This window comes from Acinonyx jubatus, chromosome B3, assembly GCF_027475565.1.
Source record: "Acinonyx jubatus isolate Ajub_Pintada_27869175 chromosome B3, VMU_Ajub_asm_v1.0, whole genome shotgun sequence".
Lineage (NCBI taxonomy): Eukaryota > Metazoa > Chordata > Mammalia > Carnivora > Felidae > Acinonyx > Acinonyx jubatus.
In genome coordinates, this window is record NC_069386.1 from 115,352,756 (window position 1) to 115,372,005 (window position 19,250).

General features: G+C 40.8%; 1 protein-coding gene across 10 annotated transcripts in view; it reads left to right on the forward strand.

The window, feature by feature from the left end:
• RGS6 (regulator of G protein signaling 6) overlaps positions 1-19,250 on the forward strand; it is a 560,843-nt gene that overhangs the window by 372,738 nt on the left and 168,855 nt on the right. For all 10 annotated transcript variants that reach the window (XM_027066078.2, XM_015071694.3, XM_027066077.2 and 7 more), the window contains one exon: positions 10,726-10,825. In XM_027066078.2, coding sequence (XP_026921879.1) covers positions 10,726-10,825 — 100 coding nt within the window. The remainder of the gene's footprint in view (positions 1-10,725; positions 10,826-19,250) is intronic.

Sequence of the window (19,250 nt, forward strand, 5' to 3'; positions counted from 1 at the left end):
GTTCGAAGGAAGATGGGCATGTCCTGAAACACAAAGCATTCTGGGAGCTGATGCTGGCAAGGTAGTTTGACACCAAATCATAGAGGGCCTTGAATTCCATAGTAGGAAACCTGGCATTTATTTTGTAGCAGTAGGGAGCCACAGCAGACTTTTGAGGAGGAGAAAATTTACATAAATCATTCCAAGCCCTTAAATTCACTCCAGTTGCCAGTTCAGTTGTTCAGTTTGGAGTAGGGGAAGGTGTTGAGGTAGAGTCAGGAAGGAAGTGAGCCAGAAAGAATGAGTGATTGCAGAGTCCGGGATGTCCGTGGGGTCAGAGGGGAGGACAGGTCTTATGTTCCTTGCTCCTCTCCAGGAGGAAAAAAATTTGTAGTGATGTTCCAGGACACTGGATGGACCAGTTTCTCTTTGGAAACAAAGATATTGTGAGGCTTTTTCTCCATCCAAGAGGAAGGTGATATACGTGTTAAAGATAGAATCTTTCTATAGAAACATAATATGAAAAGGTGCATGTTCGAATTTGGAGTGTTGTATCCTGCTTACCTAATTATTTGGGCTGTGTGGCCACGTGGTGTTCCTTGTGGGCTAGTTCCCTTTGGTGGGCCAGGCTGAAGAACGTGATAAGATCAAATCTGAGATGGGACATAAAAATCGTATTTATTTTTCCATGTGTAGAACGTGATGTTGGCATTAATTAATGGGCTACTGTGACCCATTTAAGAAACCCTTGGAAGTAACCTCTGAGCCACCCATCTAATTGGTCCCTGGTAGACCAGAAACTGAAGCGTTTAAAATGTCACGGAAGCAATTACTTCAGGTTATGGACAGATGTTTTCACCGTCCTCAACCCTGACATCTTCCCCCAAGCAGACCATCACAATTGCTGCTTGACCACTGGTCTGACTGTCAAAAAAGGGACGGAGAGCAGTGGAATGTGAGGAAATCCCATCTACTTCCTCCCCGGGAGGAGAAAATACTGATATGTTTTGGAAACAATGCAGAATACTGATTTTCCAAACATTGATTCATAAGCAAGGGGGTCACTGTGTGTATTAGTTTTCTCTTGTTGCTGTAACAGATTACCTCAATGGCTTAACACAGATAAATTTATGATCATACAGTTCTGGTCATCAGAAGTCTAGAATGGGTGTCCCTGGGCTAAAATCAAGGCTTTGGCTGGACTATATACCTTTTGAAGGCTCTAGCAGACAATCTGTTTCCTTGCTTTTTCCAACATCTGAAGTTCACTTTCCTTGGCTTGTAGTCCCTCCTTTCATCTTTAAAGCCAACAGAGTCTCATCTCTCTGACCTTTTATTCTATGGTTACGTCTCTAAGTGACGATAGCTGGGAAGGGTCCTCATCTTTCAAGAACTCATGTGATTAGACTGAGCCCACCTGCATAACCCAGGATAACCACTGCATCTCAAGGTCCTTAACTTTAATCACATCTCCAGGGTCTCTTTTGCCATGTAAGGTAACGTATTCACAGGTTCCACCAATCAGGATGTAGATACCTTTTGAGGGGATCAGTTTTTTCTGCCTTCCACACTATGTACTAAACTTTTAAGCATAGGATGTGGTCCCATCCTCTGCACCTTCTGCTCTGCTAAAGCCGTAGGTGAACCGGGGTCTGCTTGGGAGCTGCCCTGACAGCTGGCGTGGTGATCCGGAGAGCCAGCTCAGAAGCAAGACTGCCTGAGTTCAGTACCAGTGATCTCATTATTCAACAGCCCCATTTGGCCTTGGACAATTTGCTGTCCCTAAGTATCAGTGTGTTTCTCTATAAAGGGAGGAAAATAAGAAGCAGATGGCACACAAATTAGGGCAATTTGACAAGATTATAATAGAGATGTTAGGTCCTCTCACATTGCTAGAATGTTTCATTGATCAGGGTCCATTTTCCTCATTTGTACTGTAGCTGGTGTTCTGCAGTTGGAGATTCCTTATTCCATGGCTCACCCGGACGACCTGCTCCACTCGTATTTCCAAGCAAACAATAGATTCTTTTACAAGAGACACTATGCCTTCTAAAGCTTTAGAAGCTCTTCCAGCCAAGCTCAGGGGAAAGTCATTTCCCCTAAAATGTCATCAACCCATTTGTTCACTGACCTAGAATGTCATCCTTTTCCATTTTTCTCTTCAATTAAATGGGGGAAAATGCTTTCCATAGAAGTAATTTATGAAGCACTGCATATAGTAATGCTTAAAGCCATAAAAATAAGCCTCCAGGAGGCTAAACAAGTAACACTGCCTATCCTTCTACCCTGGCATTGCCCCTGGGTAACGTCGGGCACAGTACATTGGGGAACTTCTCCAAGCTCAACTGGTCCTTGGGTGCCTATGAAGCAATTCCTTGAACACTGTTGCTGAGGTTCACGGAATCTTGAGATTTCTGTTCATTTAATCCATTTCCAAAGCAGAATGATCTTTAAAAATGTAAATACCAAGTTTGCTTTAAAGTGAAGATAGATATACCACCCCTAAACCCTAATATATATGTATATATATATTCATATATACACACATATACGTAATGAATATATTTGAATATATATTATATTTGATCATATATATATCATATATCATATATAGGTATATTATATAATATGCATAATATGTATTAATATGTCACATGTAATATACAAATATATTAATGATATATTAATACATATTAATAATTATTATATAATTTTATAATATAATTATAATTAATACATATTAATAATATATTATTAATATATATGCTAATATATCAAGCATCGCATTTGATGCTGGAATCCAAAATAAAGTTCTTTAAGAATATAGCACTCATGATATGGAAGGAATTTCAATGTCCATCAGTAAGTGAACGGATAGTGGCTCCTGGGCGGCTCAGTCAGTTGAGCATTCGACTTCAGCTCAGGTCATGATCTCAGTGCTCATGGATTCGAGCCCCGCCTCGGGCTGTGTGCTAACAGCTTGCAACTCGGAGCCTGGAGCCTGCTTCGGATTCTGTCTCTCTCTCTGCCCCTCCCCTGCTCACGCTCCATCTCTCTCTCTCTCTCTCTCTCTCTCTCTCTCTCCCTCTCTCTCTCTCTCTCTCTCAAATATAAGTAAAAAACAAATATTAAAAAAAATTTTTTTAATTCTAAAAACAGATAAGTGAATGGATAAAGATTTATTTATTTATTTAGTGTGTGTATGTGTGTGTGTGTGAGAGAGAGAGAGAACAAGGGAGGGGCAGGGAGAGAGAGAGGGAGAGAGAGAATCTGAAGCAGCCTTCGCACTGTCAGCATAGAGCCCAGCGCAGGGCTGAATCTCACAAAACGTGAGATCGAGACCTGAGCCAGAATCAAGAGTCAGACACTTAACCAACTGAGTCACCCAGGCACCCCAAGAAGAATGTTTTATATATATATATATATATATATATATATATATATATATATATATATATATGATGGAATATTACTCAGCCATAAAAACAGAATGAAATCTTGCCATCTGCAACAACATGGGTAGACCTTGAGGGTATTGTGCCAAATGAAATAAGACAGAGAAAGACAAATACCATATGACTTCACTGATATGTGTAAAACAGACCGAAAGAACCAGCAAGACAAATGGAAACAAACTTAGAGATATAGAGAACAAACTGGTGGCTGCCGAAGGGGAGAGAGGTGGGGGGGGGGATGGTGGGAAATAGGCAAAGGGGATTAAGAGGTACAGTCTTCTAGTTATAAAATAAATAAGATGAGGGGATGTAATGTACAGCATAGGGAATATAGTCAATAATATTGTAACAACTTGGTGTGGTGACAAATAGTACCTAGACCCTACTGTGGTGACCATTTTGTAATGTATATACATATTGAATTACTGTGTTGCACACCTAAAACTGTAGAACATTGTACGCCCATTATTCTTCAACTAAAAAGAGAATATAGCACTCATGTCATTCATTCATTCATTCAATTATTCTTTCAATATATATTTACTGAGCACCTACTATTAGGATTAAATGATGAGAAAGTGTAACGGAAAATGCAAGTGCAAGTTAAAGTGATAACCAATATAGACAAAAGACAGAGGATCCTATAAGAGCCTATAACAGAGTAATCACTAGAAACCATAGACAGATTCTAAGTAGGGGAGTTAAATGATGAAGTTTTCCTTCACGAGTATCACGGGCTGCGGCCTGGAGAACAGATCAGGGAGAAATCCAGGCCTGCCCAACCATCCTTAATTAATGTTCTTTAATACAGGAACTTTCTGCCAGACAAAGTCAGCCACATTTTCATTCCCCTCTTCCCACGCCTCCATGTGATATAGAGGCTAGATAAACTACCTTCTGCCCAGCGCCCTTTGCAACCACATGTAGCCATGAGACCCTGCTCTGGCCAGTGAGACTAGAGCAGAGATCTGTTGACATCTTCTGGGAAAGTATATGCTTATTGGATAAAAGGAACAAGTACAGCCGTACCAACACCCCCACCCTTCTTCCCGCCTTTCTTCTTATTCTGCAACGTGGAAGTGATGCCTTGAGCAAGGGCAGCTCTCTGGCAACCACAAGGGAAAGGCCAAGATGGACATTCACATAGAACTGCATGCCTGCCACGTACGCATTGCTTGTTATGTAGGAAAAATAATCCCCTGTGTTTAGAGGTTGGATTTTTTTTGTTTTTTGTTTTTGCTTTCTAGCAAAAGCATTTTAGACTGATACAGTGATTCAAAAGTCAGTTGAACTGAAAACAGACTAACAGGTATTTCAATCATTGTTGTAGCTAACACAAGGAATCTCCAGCCTCCCCTCCTGCCACTGAAATCACAGTCCTTTGAACAGGATAGCAAAAAAGGGAGGGGAGGTCCCCTTTTGAAGACCTCTGAAAATACTATTCCTTAGTGTTTCCGTGTGAAGCTTGTTGGGAGCCCACACTTGGTTCTGCTGTCACAACCGTAACTTTGAGTCTCGAGGCCTGAGTCTTTCTGAAATGTATTAGTCCCTTATGGAAGGGAACAGACTGTCTTTTACCCACTTTTGTAACCGTAGAAACTAAAACTACCTGGCACTTTGTACGTGCTCAATAAATGTCCACTAAACCAGTAAGGGAAGCTGAGTACATTTAAGTAGAGAATAGCAGTGTGCTATGTTTTTAAAAACACCCAGGGGCACCTGGGTGGCTCAGTCGGTTAAGCGGCCAACTTCGGCTCAGGTCATGATCTCGCGGTCCGTGAGTACGAGCCCCGCGTCGGGCTCTGTGCTGACAGCTCAGAGCCTGCAGCCTGCTTCGGATTCTGTGTCTCCCTCTCTCTGCACCTCCCCTGTTCATGCTCTGTCTCTCTCTGTCTCAAAAATAAATAAACGTTAAAAAAAAAATTAAAAAAATAAAAATGAGACCTAGCCTGATCTTATGGAACACATATGGGACAGAGCATGCTCAGTGAAGCATACACATTTTGGATTAAGAAATATGATTATCATTTGCCAGCTCTGATTCCTGCCTCTGGGCTGATAAGATGTGTCCAAAGAGTCATTTTCACATTATTCCCGGACACCAGAACAGAAGGCATCTTTAATGAAATGCAGGAGCCGAAGTAACAGGCTTTAGTAGCTAGAAACAGGCAATTGATGGCAAAGTCAAGATGAAATGCTTCAGTAGAAAAGACCTCATGCCTGAGGCGTACTTTCTGTGTTAAAGTTGTTGTGTATTTTGTTTGTTTGTTTGTTTTTTGTTTTTGTTTTTTAAATGGCAACATAGTTTGCCTATTCTCGAAGATTTTTAATTTTCCACCGAGGAAAAATTGGAGGAGCTAAATAAATTCGTTCACTAGATCATTAATTTACACAAACAAAAGTAATACTGTCCTCTGGTCATTTCTGTCAGGAGCGCCATCTATATAAGCAGAGATGGGCAGGCATGGAACTGATCAATAAGGAGCAGCATCGGGGCCTCTTTGGATCATGTCTGTATCTGGCTTCTGATGCCGTTTGTCCAAAATGATTTCTGAAAACATCAAAACTCCCCAGTCCCGCTCAGCACCCTACTTTGCACCTCAGCACCGAGAAGCATTCTGCATGGGGCGGCCTGGCAGATGGGCCGCGTGGAGAATGGGAAGCCAGAGGCCTGATTGCCTGTCCTGTCCTTTTTTTGCAGACACTGTTTTGCATTGGTCAAGTCAGAGAAGTCTCTTGTGTTCTGGGACTAGAAGTCTCAGTTTAGCAACCAGGCCTATCACTGTAGATGAGGGCAGTAAAGTCGAGAGAGGTTAAATCACTTGTCCAGGGCCAACACAGCAAATCAGTGAGGCTAAGGCTAGCACTTGTCACGGGCCTCAGACCAATGTTCTTCCCACTGTCCTTCTGGGACCTCCGTTTGTGAAGAGATGATTTTGCTTCTCCTCACTCCTCTCTTACACCCCACAGCTATTTCCGTGAATTATAACATTCCTGTCCCATGACATTCCTCAGTTCAGAGGAAACCCACCCTGTGGTGTAATGGTTTCCATTTTCTCTGCTCTTTGGAAGAATGTTCTACCTGCATGCCAGTGCTGAGTTTTGAGCGCCTTTGCAGAAGGGCGTCCTGGTCATTGTGACTTATCCATGCAGAACCCGCTGAGCTTGCCAAGTAGGTTTTTTGCATCACTTGCTGTCAAATATGAGCCAACCTCTTATTGATTGCCACAGGGGAACATTCTCCCTAATGACACAGAGCTTCATGTTAAAGGATGTCAGCGAATCGATGTTGTCCTTTTCCAGGAACAAAAAGTGCCAAAAGTTAGATGGGACTGAATAGTCAAGGAAATATAAGTATATACCTTCCCATCTCCCCATTCCCAGCCCAGGAGCTGTGATCTACCAGTAGAGGATAAATCGTGCCAAGACTCCGGGACAAAGAGAGAAAACACCGAGCAGCAAAGCATCAGCAGTCATTGGACGGAAATAAATCCTGAGATGGTTGATAATCTGATTATCTGGATCGATTTCTCTGTTTCCTTCTCCACCCCCTTAGGGCTGGGCTGAACTTCCCCTTCAATGCAAACAGTATTAAGTGCCTTGTAACTCAGGAGCCCTGTCAGCAGACACTGAAAATAAGATGAATCTTGGATTTGATCGAGCTTGGGCATTAGGGTCAGGAAGACTTGGACAAAGATTTGGGCTTTGCCACTTACTAGCTGTCCTTGGGTAAATCACTTAACCTCTCTAAGCCTTAATTTCAACATATTTACTAAGTAACTTTCAGGACTGAGAAATACATTAGTTAATCTATTCAAAATAATACCGAGGACAGTGTTGATCATATGTAGGTGTTCTTCAGGTGTTCTGAAAATGTGTGCTATTATAATTTATATAAGCTCCTGGAGCCCACTTTTGATTTTTTGGTAGGTCTGTACTCTTAGCATTTTACCAGAAACCATGACCAAAAAAAAAAAAAAAAAAAATATATATATATATATATATATATATATATATATACACACACACACATATATATATACACATATACATATGTATATGTATATATATTCAAAAGCAGTATTATTAGCTGATGTTGCAATGGACCGTGCTCTGGAACCAACCTCAGCTATCACAGATTTTCCTGACACAACAGAATGGGCTACAGAACAACAGAATGGGCTACAGAGGAGTATAAGGCCCTAAGAATTTTTAAGAAAATGGTAGGTGATGTAATTGGAATTTTTAGATTCTTAAAAAGCATTGGATTTTAGGATACCCGACCTCCAGGACTCATTGATTCTTATTATTAAGCATTTGTGTGGCTTCAGCAATTTTTGATAGGTGCATTTATTTTAGAGCCCTGTTGTATCGGTAAGCTAGAGCCATAATTCTTCTGCATAGCAAACCACCCAAACTCAGGGACATACAACAATAAGCTCATGGGTGTGCAGGTCAACTGAGGTTTGACCTGTCTAGCTATGTGTTGGGTCCCTTCTGCTCCAGATGTGTCTCACCCTCCTTGGAACAGCAGCTATCTGATATAGGAGGGCAAGAGAAGAGGCTGAGCATGACCATGGAGGTGCATTGGAAGCCTCTGCTCACATCATGTTCAATATCCTCCCATTTGCCAGGCAAGTCACATGGCCCAAGCCTAAAAGTCAAGGGGCAGACTCCCTGCTCATCATGATGAGGCCAGGGCAAGGACTTGGGTATATATTCATACTATGGAGGATTCAAGAACGGGGGACCAATGAACATTCTTTCACCCATCTGGTGTTGTAAACTATTGCTGCAATGTAATTCCCTTTCTGGTCACTTAAGGGGGTTATCCTTTTGACCTAGCTGTAACCTCTGATAAAGAATATACCTCTTGGCACATAGTGAGCCCACCTGAAAAGAGAAGTCTTCTTTAATAAATACATCCTTTTAAGATTCAGTGGTGTGGTGCAATGACTAATGAATCATGGAGGCTTCCTCTGCATAGCCAGTCTTTAAATCCAGCCCACATCAGCAGAGACTGGAAATTGTTATCATCTAATGACAAGTCAGGTATCTAACTGATTGAAATATTGGCTTCCCTCCAATTCCCAATGATTTTGAGTCCATTTTATTAAAAGCATCAGTGTAACTGATACTTCTGGCTTCAGATAGCACACTAGATCAAAAGCATAGATTACCTTGAAAACATGACCATTTTTCCTAGGAATAACTCTCCTTGGCTATCAGTAAGGAATATTCAGACTACTCTGAATCATTGGGTTGAGTTTAGGGACAGCAAGGCAGGGCACTAGCTGAAACTATTACCAGGAATGTGGATGAAAATTTTTTCTTTTCCTGTCATTTAATAGGTCTTCAGAGACTTACCTTTATTTTTAGCATGATATATACATCCACTCCCTAAAGGGCCAGGAACTTAAGATTCTTTCTCATTATCAGTACTTCTCAGGAAAACCCAAAATATCCAAAGGAAAATGGTCTCCCTGCTCGGCTGCTTTTATGGGAATCTTATTGGGTGGCAGAGCAGCCCAGGGGTAAGAAGCCTGAGATCTAAGGTCTGTGGCTACATTTAAACTCAGATCCACAAATGGGTAGCTGTGTGGCCTTGGCAAGGTTGCTTAACTTCTGTGGCGGTCACTGACACTGTTCATAGATGGTCAGTTCCCCTCCCCTCTTGGCACCAAGAAGACTGGAACCCTGGCTTCTTTGTGGGTGGGTGGTGCTGTGTAACTAGATCTGGTCAAAGAATTCTGAGCAAAGGTGTCATATGTAACTTCTTGGCTATAGCATTTAATAACCAATACCAGATTCTCCAGAATTCTCTCTTGTCCCTTTAGCACAATGACGAGCAACATTCAAGATGGTAGCCATTCCATCAGCCTAGTAACTACAATAGGCAGAGTCCCCCTGGTGACCTGTGATAGACTTGAGCCATGAGAGAGAAATAAACATGGCTGGACTGAGCCATTGGGAATTTGACGGTTATTTGTTACAATAACTTAATCTGGTCTACCCTGGTTGATACACCTCACTAGATCTTTTTATCTGAAAAATGAGGATAACAGTGGAATCTAGATATTATTAAGTAATCATAAACATTAAATAGGATAATATTGTATGATACTTAGAATAACACCTGGCACATAATAAATTCTTAATATATTTTAGCTATTATATATTATTATCAAGTTATTCTGTATCCTAACCTCATTATTTATTTTTAGCAAGTTATTTATGTCTATCAAACAAGTTGCCATATGACTTTGAGAAAGTCAACCTCAACCTGCAATTGCCAGTATGTTAGACTAGATGGGCTATAGTTTTAAATCTCTAGACTTAAAATTTTATGCATCTTTGATAGAAGCACTCCGAGAATCCGTCTCACAGATATTCTTTTGCTTAGGGAAATAAGATGTGTAATAAAACTAAACCTCCTCTTCTCCCCTATTCCAGTCGCTCCCTAACCCCACCTCCTCAAACAATAAGATCTATGTCCTTGGCACAGATTGTTCTGTATCCTGTTCTGAAGCTTTCTGCCCAGGAAATTACATCTGACTTGTAAATTCTTAGCTACAAATCGGTTTCCCAATTTAGGCACCTAAATCCTTAATAGTCCGTCTCCTCTCTCTGTTCTGTTTTCAATATATGTACATAGCAACTTGTTTTATTAATAAAATCTAACTGACTTCAAGCCACAGCCCACCGTGGTCTTTCTTTTGACAATGTGACTTATTTGGTCCAAAAGGAAAGGATTCTGTCTTTTGTTCCACTTTAGTCCTGGCTTAAGGTGACCACCCTCACACCACCACAAACAACCACTGAAACCTGTCCTCTGACTTCTCTGAATCAGAACTTTCCATGTCTTTATCTTTTCTCCTGTGTGACTCTGGCTGGCTCCTGCACTGGTCCCAAAGACCAGATGGTTCATATTGTCCAGGTTATGTATAAACCCAATTTGGGAAAGAGGAGGAATCATTGCAGACATATTGAATTACATGGCGGATCTCATTAGGAATCCTAATATTTCTCCCTCCTTACCTTCTTGATCTCAGAGTCTGTTCTTATAGACCACGTTTTATGTTCTTGTATATAACCTCATGGCCTCATCCCATCCCCAGTGCTTGGTTTATTGCAGATCCTGCTACTATGTTTATTGACTGCCTAGGTGGAGGCTGTTTTTTTATGTCTATCGTTGGCATTCATGTTCATACATGTTCATTATGGCTGTTAATAAAGGTATCATTTATCATTGCTTTATGGAGGAAAATGACACTTCCTTATTCTCTTTCAGATTGAAGACATCATCACAAAGATGCAAGATGACAAGACAGGGGGTGTGCCCATCAGAACAGTCAAGAGCTTTCTCTCCAAAATTCCCAGTGTCGTTACAGGTAAACTTTCTCCTTACAAGGTGTTGGTGGCAATAGGAAAAGACCACTGAAGAGTTGTATAGTGCTGATTGTGACCTGGGGTGTGTCTAAAGATTTGTGAATAGTAAAGATGATACATTCAATGTGCTTCTTAGACAAAGTCGAGTTGTGGTCATGGTTTCCAGAAGAAGCTGCTCTTTGCCAATGATTAAGGATGGTTTTGCCATGACCACCCTTCCGTGTATAGGTTGAGGCTTCTGGAAAGAAGCTCATTACTGACCCGAATAGCCCATCAGCAATTTAGCCTACGAGATGTACACAAGCACAGGCGTATTAAAGAAATGATTTTAGATTTAAATAAGCTTTAAGAAAGTCTTATGTTCAAATTCTACCAAATGCTTTTATTTTTAAGTTTTTCAACTGACTGTATTTGAACTCTTGGAAGAAGTGGTTTTAGAATATTTTTTTCTGCATTACTTTGGGGATTTGGTGTGTTTTGTATGCTTGGACATTTCTTCAAAAATTAATTATGAAGTATATCAAGCACATGGGTATAGTTTCAAGTATAATACTAAAATAGGCCACATGTGTCTACCAGCCTGCTTCCTAACTAACACATCACCAGTATCTTAGGCCCCTTATGGGCCTAATGGATGACATCTGCCTCCCTTCCCACAGTAGGTAACCTCTATCTACTCTTACCCTGATCAGTTTGTTGCCTTTCTTCATAATTTCACCACATAGGCTTGTATCGTATCTAAACAAACAACCAAATAAATTAAGATAAAATTTTAGAGAGTTCTCTCATCATCAAAATCTAGTTATTCGCTTTCCAAATTTGGGGAGCCAGAAGGCTTCAGTTTTTACTACATACTTATAAAATAATTAAGATAAAAAATCCTGACAACACCAAGGGCTGGTGAGGCTATGGAGCAACTGGAATGCTCACACATTGCTGGTGGGAAGGTAAAAACTCTGGACATTTCTTATAATACTAAACAAATGCTTACCTTATGACCCAGCAATCCCACTCCTTGGTATTTATACAAGAGAAACAAAAACGTGCACTCAGACGAAAACTCATTAAGTATTTATAATAACTTTATTTGTGATCTCCAAAGCCCAGACACAACCCAAATGTCCTTCGGTGGGTGAAGAAAGAAACAAACTGTGGCACACCCACATTCATCAATAGAAAGGAGTGAACTGTTGATACACGCACCAACTTAGATAAACCTCAAAGTTATTTTTCTGAGGGGAAGAAGCCAGTCTCAAAAGATTACATCCTGTAGGATTCCATTTACATGACATTCTAAAAAATTCCAAAACTACAGTGACAGAGAACAGATAGATCAGTGGTTGACAAGGATTGAGAACTGGGGAAGCGTATGATTATAAAGGGATCACACAAAGGAATTTTATAAGGTTACAGTGGAACTATCCTGTATCCTGATTGTGGTGGTGGTGGTGACATTAATCTATACATAGGTCAAAATTCATAGAACAGCATACACACACACACAGAGTCAATATGTGTATGTTACCTTAAAAAATAAATATACTCAACTGAGGCACGCATAAGTATCCTAACTCATTATTCAGACTGTCACTATTTAAACTCAGGTGCCAAATAGATCTGGATAATGAAGGTTGATTGTATTGTTAGTATGCTCTAATTTTGAAATTTTTCTAAATGGAATTATAATATTGGCTATGATATATTATTTTTTCATACACTTCTGGATTTTGTTTGATAAAATGTTGTTTAGGATTTTTAATCAATTTTCACGGGACGATGTGTTTTTTGCTTTTCTCACTTACCCTTCTTGCTGCTTTGGGTATCAAATTTATGTTAGATTCCTAAGATGAATCATGGAGTATATTTCTTTTGTTGATATTGTAGTGTTCTCTGAAAAATGTTTTTCTCTTTAATCTAGATTTTAGGTGTTCACTTTCAATTATTTTATTTTTTTATTTCCTGAATTTCCATCTGGTTCTTTCTCCAAAATACTTGGTCATTCATTCCACACATATTTCTTGGGTGTTTGCTATTCTAAATATTGCTGGCCAGTGGGAATTCAGAAATAAATGAAACAGCTAAAAATTTCTGTTCTCATGGAATTTTAGATTCTAGTGGAGGAGACAACAAAATAAATAAGAAAAACTCGTAGAATTTTAGGTAATGATAAAGGTCAAAGAGAAAAATAAAGTATGAAAGGTGGATGATAGAGTCACAACTCTGAAACAGGTGGCCAAAGAAGAATTCCCTGAGAAGGTAACATTTGGGTAAAGATGGAGGGGAGATGAAGGATTGAGTCATGTGGATATTGAGGGAAAGAGCATTCCAGAAAGCAAGTGCTAAGTCTCTAACGCAAGTGTGTTCTTGCATACAGAGGAACTAAGAAAAGGGACCCAGAGTAGAGTGAAAAAATGAAAGGGCAATAGGGATGAAGTCAAAGTGATAATGGTGACCATGATCATGCAACCTCTTGGTCACTATAAGGCCACTGGAGAACTTTAAACATGAGCTGTCATGTTCTGACACAAGATCATTATATTGCATTCTGCATACCCTAGGGAGTCAGGAGACTGTGGCAAAAGTGGTAGTCAGACTAGGCTATCAGCATGGGAGACGTGTGAAGTGATCAGATTCCAATTCAAGTTTGACGGCAGAATAAACAGTATTTGGGGAAAGATTGGATGTAGGATATGAGAGAAAGAAAGGAATCAATGATGACTCTGCACTTTTGGTTTCAAGCAACTGGAAAAATGGAGTTGGCATTAATTTCGACGAGGAAGACTGTGAGTGGGGAAAGGGGTTTGTTTCTTTGTTTAGCTGAAGTGTAAGAAATTAAAAGGTCCATTTTAGACATGCTAAGTTTTAGGGACCTACTAGACATTCAACTGGAGATGACAAGTAGGCACTTGGGTGTGTGGATCTAGATTTTAACGGAGAGCCTGAACTGGGCACATAAGTCAGTAGAATATAAGTGATATTTAAAGCCATGGGATTAATGACCTCACACCAAGGGATTGAATGTAAACAGAAAACAGTCCAAGTCCTACAACTTGGGATATTCTAACATATGAGGGTTATGGAGAGACGAAGAAATCAGCAAAAGAAAGTGAAAAGGAGCAGCTGGAGACAAAGAGGAACATCAGGAGGACATGGTCTCTTGGAAGCCAGATTTTCTAGAAAGTGCTTCAGGAAAGAATATGCCAAAAGCTGCTGATAGTCATGTAAGATAAGGACTGAGAATCAACCATCGAATTTAGCGACAATTGAATTCAACTGCTGACCTTGATAAGTGCATATTCCATGAAGCATTTGGCAGGGGAGAATGGCAAAAAGCCTCATTGGAGTGGGTTCAAGTCAGAATGGGAGGAGAAATATTTGAGGTAGTGAGTATAATTAATCTTTGAAGGAGTTCTCCTTAAAAGGAAGAAATGCAGGAGGATCTAGACGGGTGAATGAAGTCAGGACACGTAGGTTTTTAAATAATATGAAAGTGACAGTATGCTTGTATGATTAATGGCAATGACTCAATAGGGGGAGAAAAATGGTGCAGGAGATGGAGGAAAATTTCAAGAAGTGATATCATTGAGCAGGTAAGAGATTGAATGTAATGCAAGGCAATTGGGGAGCTCTAGCTAAAAACATGTACAATTCATTCATAGGAAGACAAATGGAGGTGCAGTAGATGCACAGAGGTACAAATAAGCATGATGGCGGGAGGGGGGAGCTTGTAGTAGTTTTCTTTTCACTGCTTCTATTTTCTTAGTAACATGAAAAGGAAAGAAGGTAGAGATATTAGGTTTGAGAAGAGATCAGAAGCCATGCAATAGTCGTCTAGGGGTCTAAAGAGATTGACTGGACTAAGGAAATAGAGTTTTGACTGTGAGGTAGCATTAAGGACCCTCTTGAGATTATTAATATTTATGAACTTAAAGAGAGGCAATTTCTCCAGCCACATTTAGCTCTCTGGGTTTGGACGTGTATCAGGTAGAAAGGTGGACTTAATTAAGGCTCTTGCAAGTATGAAGAGTATGATAAATCAAGGGAAAGGCAAGAGAGTAACTGAAATGATTGACCATTAAATTTTAACTGAGCAAGGATGGAAGTGAAACATGAGATGGGTGAGGAATAGTGGAGAGTAGTCATGACCATAAACTGTAGGTCTAGTGGAAAGGAGTTTTGGAGTTGGAGGCCAAAGTAAGAGAGCTGGAAATGTAGGGGATGGTGTTTGGATAGCCGAATTTTTTTAAAAGGGCATTCTTCTAGGTTTTTTAGATTTTTTTTTATGTTTATTATTTATTTTTGAGAGAGAGAGAGAGAAAGAGAGGGAGAGGGAGGGAGTGGGGAGGGGCAGAGAGAGAGGGAAACACAGAATTTGGAGCAGGCTCCGGGCTCCGAGCTGTCAGCACAGAGCCCGACGCAGGGCTCAAACTCACGTGAGATCATGACCTGAGCCAAAGTTGGAAGCTTAACCAACTGAGCCACCCAGACATCCCTAGCAGAATGTTTGAAATTGGGATTATGGGAATAAGTGACTGAGATAGAATAGAGGGCAAGATACTAGAAGAGAGGAGGTCAAGGAACCAAGGGGCCATGATTTGGGGAAACTGGGCTATGTGGGTATTGAAATCATGACTGGGGGATAGTTAGAGGCAGTGATTGTGAGTCTGTGGTTAAAATCTTCACGGAATAAGAGACAGAGGCCTAGGCATCAGTAGGTGACTTCACAACAAGAGGAATAGATGATTTAATCTGATGTCATGAGAGTCAAAGCTAAACGTTTTTTTTGGAGAAGAGGTGGGGAAAGAAGACATGAGAAGCTAGAGGGTCACTTACCTGCCTTCAAATGCCATGGTGTGTAGAGCATGGGAGAGAAAATAGCCACCACCTCAGAGAGCCACAGGGAACCAGAGCCCACTGAGGAAGAAAAAGATGAAAGGAAAATTAACTGAAAAGGATGAGGATATGAAAAATTTTATTTAGGATTGACCATGAGCTCCAGAGGGCAAGGAAAAGCATTTCAGGAAATGATGCATACATGACCTGGGTAATTAATGTCCATTATTGCTATGTACCAGGCACTAGAGTAGTCACAGGACGTGTAAAAATAAATGAAAACCTGATCTCCGCTTTTCGAAAGCTGTTAATCTAATGAAAGAAACAGACACAGGTAGACCAATAATTATATGAGCTATGTATTCTAATAGCAAAATGAACAAAGCCCAGAGGAAAGAATTGTGAGTTTTCCTTGGGTAAGTCTAGAACATTTCTCTAAGGATGTATGTCATTTTTTTCAATGTTTATTCTTGAGAGAGAGAGATTGAGCACAAGCAGGGGAGGGGCAGAGACAGAGGGAGACACAGAATCCAAAGCAGGCTCCAGGCTCTGAGCTGTCAGTGCAGAGCCCTACACGGGGCTTGAACCCATGAACCGTGAGATCATGACCTGAGCCGAAGTTGGACGCTTAACCAACTGAGCCACCCAGGTGCCCCAAAGGATGTATATCAGTTTTTATTGCTACATAACCAACCATCACAAGTCATAATGATTTTTCTATTTCTCATGATCAGGATTGTTTGAATTGGCAATCCAGGTGGTTCTTCTGCTGTTCTCACCCATGAAGCCCTAGTCATCTGATGGTTCAATTGAGACTAGAGGTCTACGATGGCCTTACTCATTTGTTTGGTAGTGGTGCTTACTCTTAGATGGCACTTCAGTTCTCTTCCATATCACCTTGTATCCCTCCCCCAGTAAGTTAGACTGGGCTTCTTCACAGCCTGATGGTCTCAGAGTTCCAAGGGAGAAAACTGCAAGGTTTCTTAAGGTATAATTTCCAGAACTTATGCAATGTCAAATACACACTATCTGTTCTTCAAAGCACATCACAAGACCAGCCTAGATTGAGGAGGATGGGGAAACCAACTCTACCTTCTGGTGTAGGAGTAGAATGCCACATTGACATAAGGAGACATGACTCTTTGGAGGTCATTATTATAATGATCCACCACATGAAATAATTTTAGAACTGGATCTTAAGCATAAGTTGAAGACTGAGGAAGGTCATTCTGGGCAGAAAAAGTAGAATTTTCATGGCCCAAATGCATGAAAACTATGCCAGGTTGCAGCAAAGATGAGCTTGCTTATGTGGTTTTAATTTATTTTTTTATTATTTTTTTAATGTTTATTTATTTTTGAGAGACAGAGACAGAGCATGAGCAGGGGAGGGGCAGAGAGAGACAGGGAGACACAGAACCTGAAGCAGGCTCCAGGCTCTGAGCTGCCAGCACAGAACCCAACGTGGGGCTCGAACTCATGAACCATGAGATCACGACCTGAGCTTAACCGACTGAGCCACCTAGGCATCCCATGTGGTTGTAATTTAAAACACACTTATGTGTGTATGTGTTTGAAGAGAAGAGCACATTGGCAGAACACCCAGAGGAATTAAACGGATGTGAGACTTAATCTTAATAATGGATTATAAATGAACTTGACTTATAGACTTTATCCCAAAGGCAATGGTTTTAAATAAGAAGGACATCACATCCATGTGTTAGAAGCAGGAAGAAACAGGGAGTGTAAAGACTAGTTGGTGAATCTTTAGATGGAGGAGTCTAAGCAGGAAATAAGAAGAGCCGTGTTTAGAACAGCCACAGTATCAGCTGGAACCACAGCTTTAGAGCCACATCTCATTTAATCTTCATGAAAATCCTGTAAGGTAGGAATTGTTATTATCTCCATTTTACAGGTGAGTAACCTGCTAATTCAAGAGCCTAAGTTACTTTTCCAAGGTTACACAGCTAGTCAGTAGCAGGACCTCTGCCTCCAGGGCCTACCTGTGAAAGAATAGTAACTATAAGATTCAAGACACCTGAAGGAAAGATAGAATATAGAATTGATAGGACTTGGTGACTAGGTGTGGGGCAAAGGGGAACCCATTCAAAATAGGATCCCAGTTTACATGATGGATTGAATACATTCATCTTTTTCTCTTTTGAAACCCCACAAAAATCAAAATAAAGGAGTTTTAAAGATGCAATCCCAAAGTTGGAGGCCATTATGGTAACAATCCAATGTGAAAAGTGAACATCCTTGGATTAAATATCCTTGAAAAGATAATCCAATGCAAAAACAATCAATGCCCCGCTCTCCAGATGTGCACATGTGTGAGAGACTCGTGGAGAAATGTTTCCCAACACAGACAGTAACAACAAAATTCAGAGATCTGAAAAGCAGACGGGTACATGGTAGCTGGCACAGCTCTGAAGCAACCGTCACTAGTCAGTGGGAAAAGCTAAAAAAATTAAAAAAACAACTCAATTTATATGATAGAGTCCTCAAGAGGCTCAGACACTGGTAGTTCTATCTAGTTAGAATGCATTTGGCCAACATACTCACCTTCTCCTTAACCACCACTGCATGGACAAATCACTAACTCAGTGCCTACTGTTGAGCACCGTCAGGTCCCACACTCCCAGCACACCTCAGGCTGGAGTTGAGGTTGTCCCTAACACCAGTTAAACTCCAGGACAAAAGGTAAATCTCATGCTTAACCTGTTCAAAGTCTCAAACATGATATTCAGCCAGCACCTGCTGTGACACAGAGAACGGCTAGCAATTGGAATACAGGAACCTCATTTGGCAATGTCAAAAAACACAGAAGAACTTAAGTCTGCACCAGTGGGTATTCAGCAGCCACAGACTGAAACAGAATTTAGCTGTAAGGTTGTTGGATGGAGCCACAACTGTAGCCAATCCTATGAGCAACATGTTTAAACCCATACCCAGAGTGCTAGCACCAACACAGAATCCCAAGCTGTTTACCTCCACCAACCATCTCTAGAGAAGAACCTGGAATGATATTTTCGGAACACCTTATGCCTCTTCACCTTCCTAAAGTTACAGGTACTAGAGTAGAGAGCTACATCCAAAGAAAATCTGGATCGCTGAGACCTTCGGGTACCAAATCCAAGGTGGAAATCCACAAATATATGGCCACTCCGTTACTGTGCCCATGGATATTGTGTGTACAGAACAGTAATCACCCCATATGGCAACTTCCCCGCCCCCACGCCCCAGGCATCAGCCTCCATCAATCTTTCTAACCTTTAGTGAAATAGCCAATCACCCATCACAAACCAGCAGATACCCTTTCACACATTTTGGGAGTTTTGTCACCAACATTGGAGATTCCCCTTCATGAATAACAGCTGGGAGTAGCTTTCTCTCTTCTGTATCAGGAGGACCCCATTTCCTCTGCAAAGATTAGAAGGTAAACATTTTAAATGATGGATGAAATGAGTCTTGTGTGACCAACGCAGTTTTTCTATCTCTTGCATTGCTGGACAACCAGCTGTCCATACTTACATGTGGCTACCACCTGAATAAAACAGTGACTACAATGAGAGAAGGCATGAAGATGGAGACAAA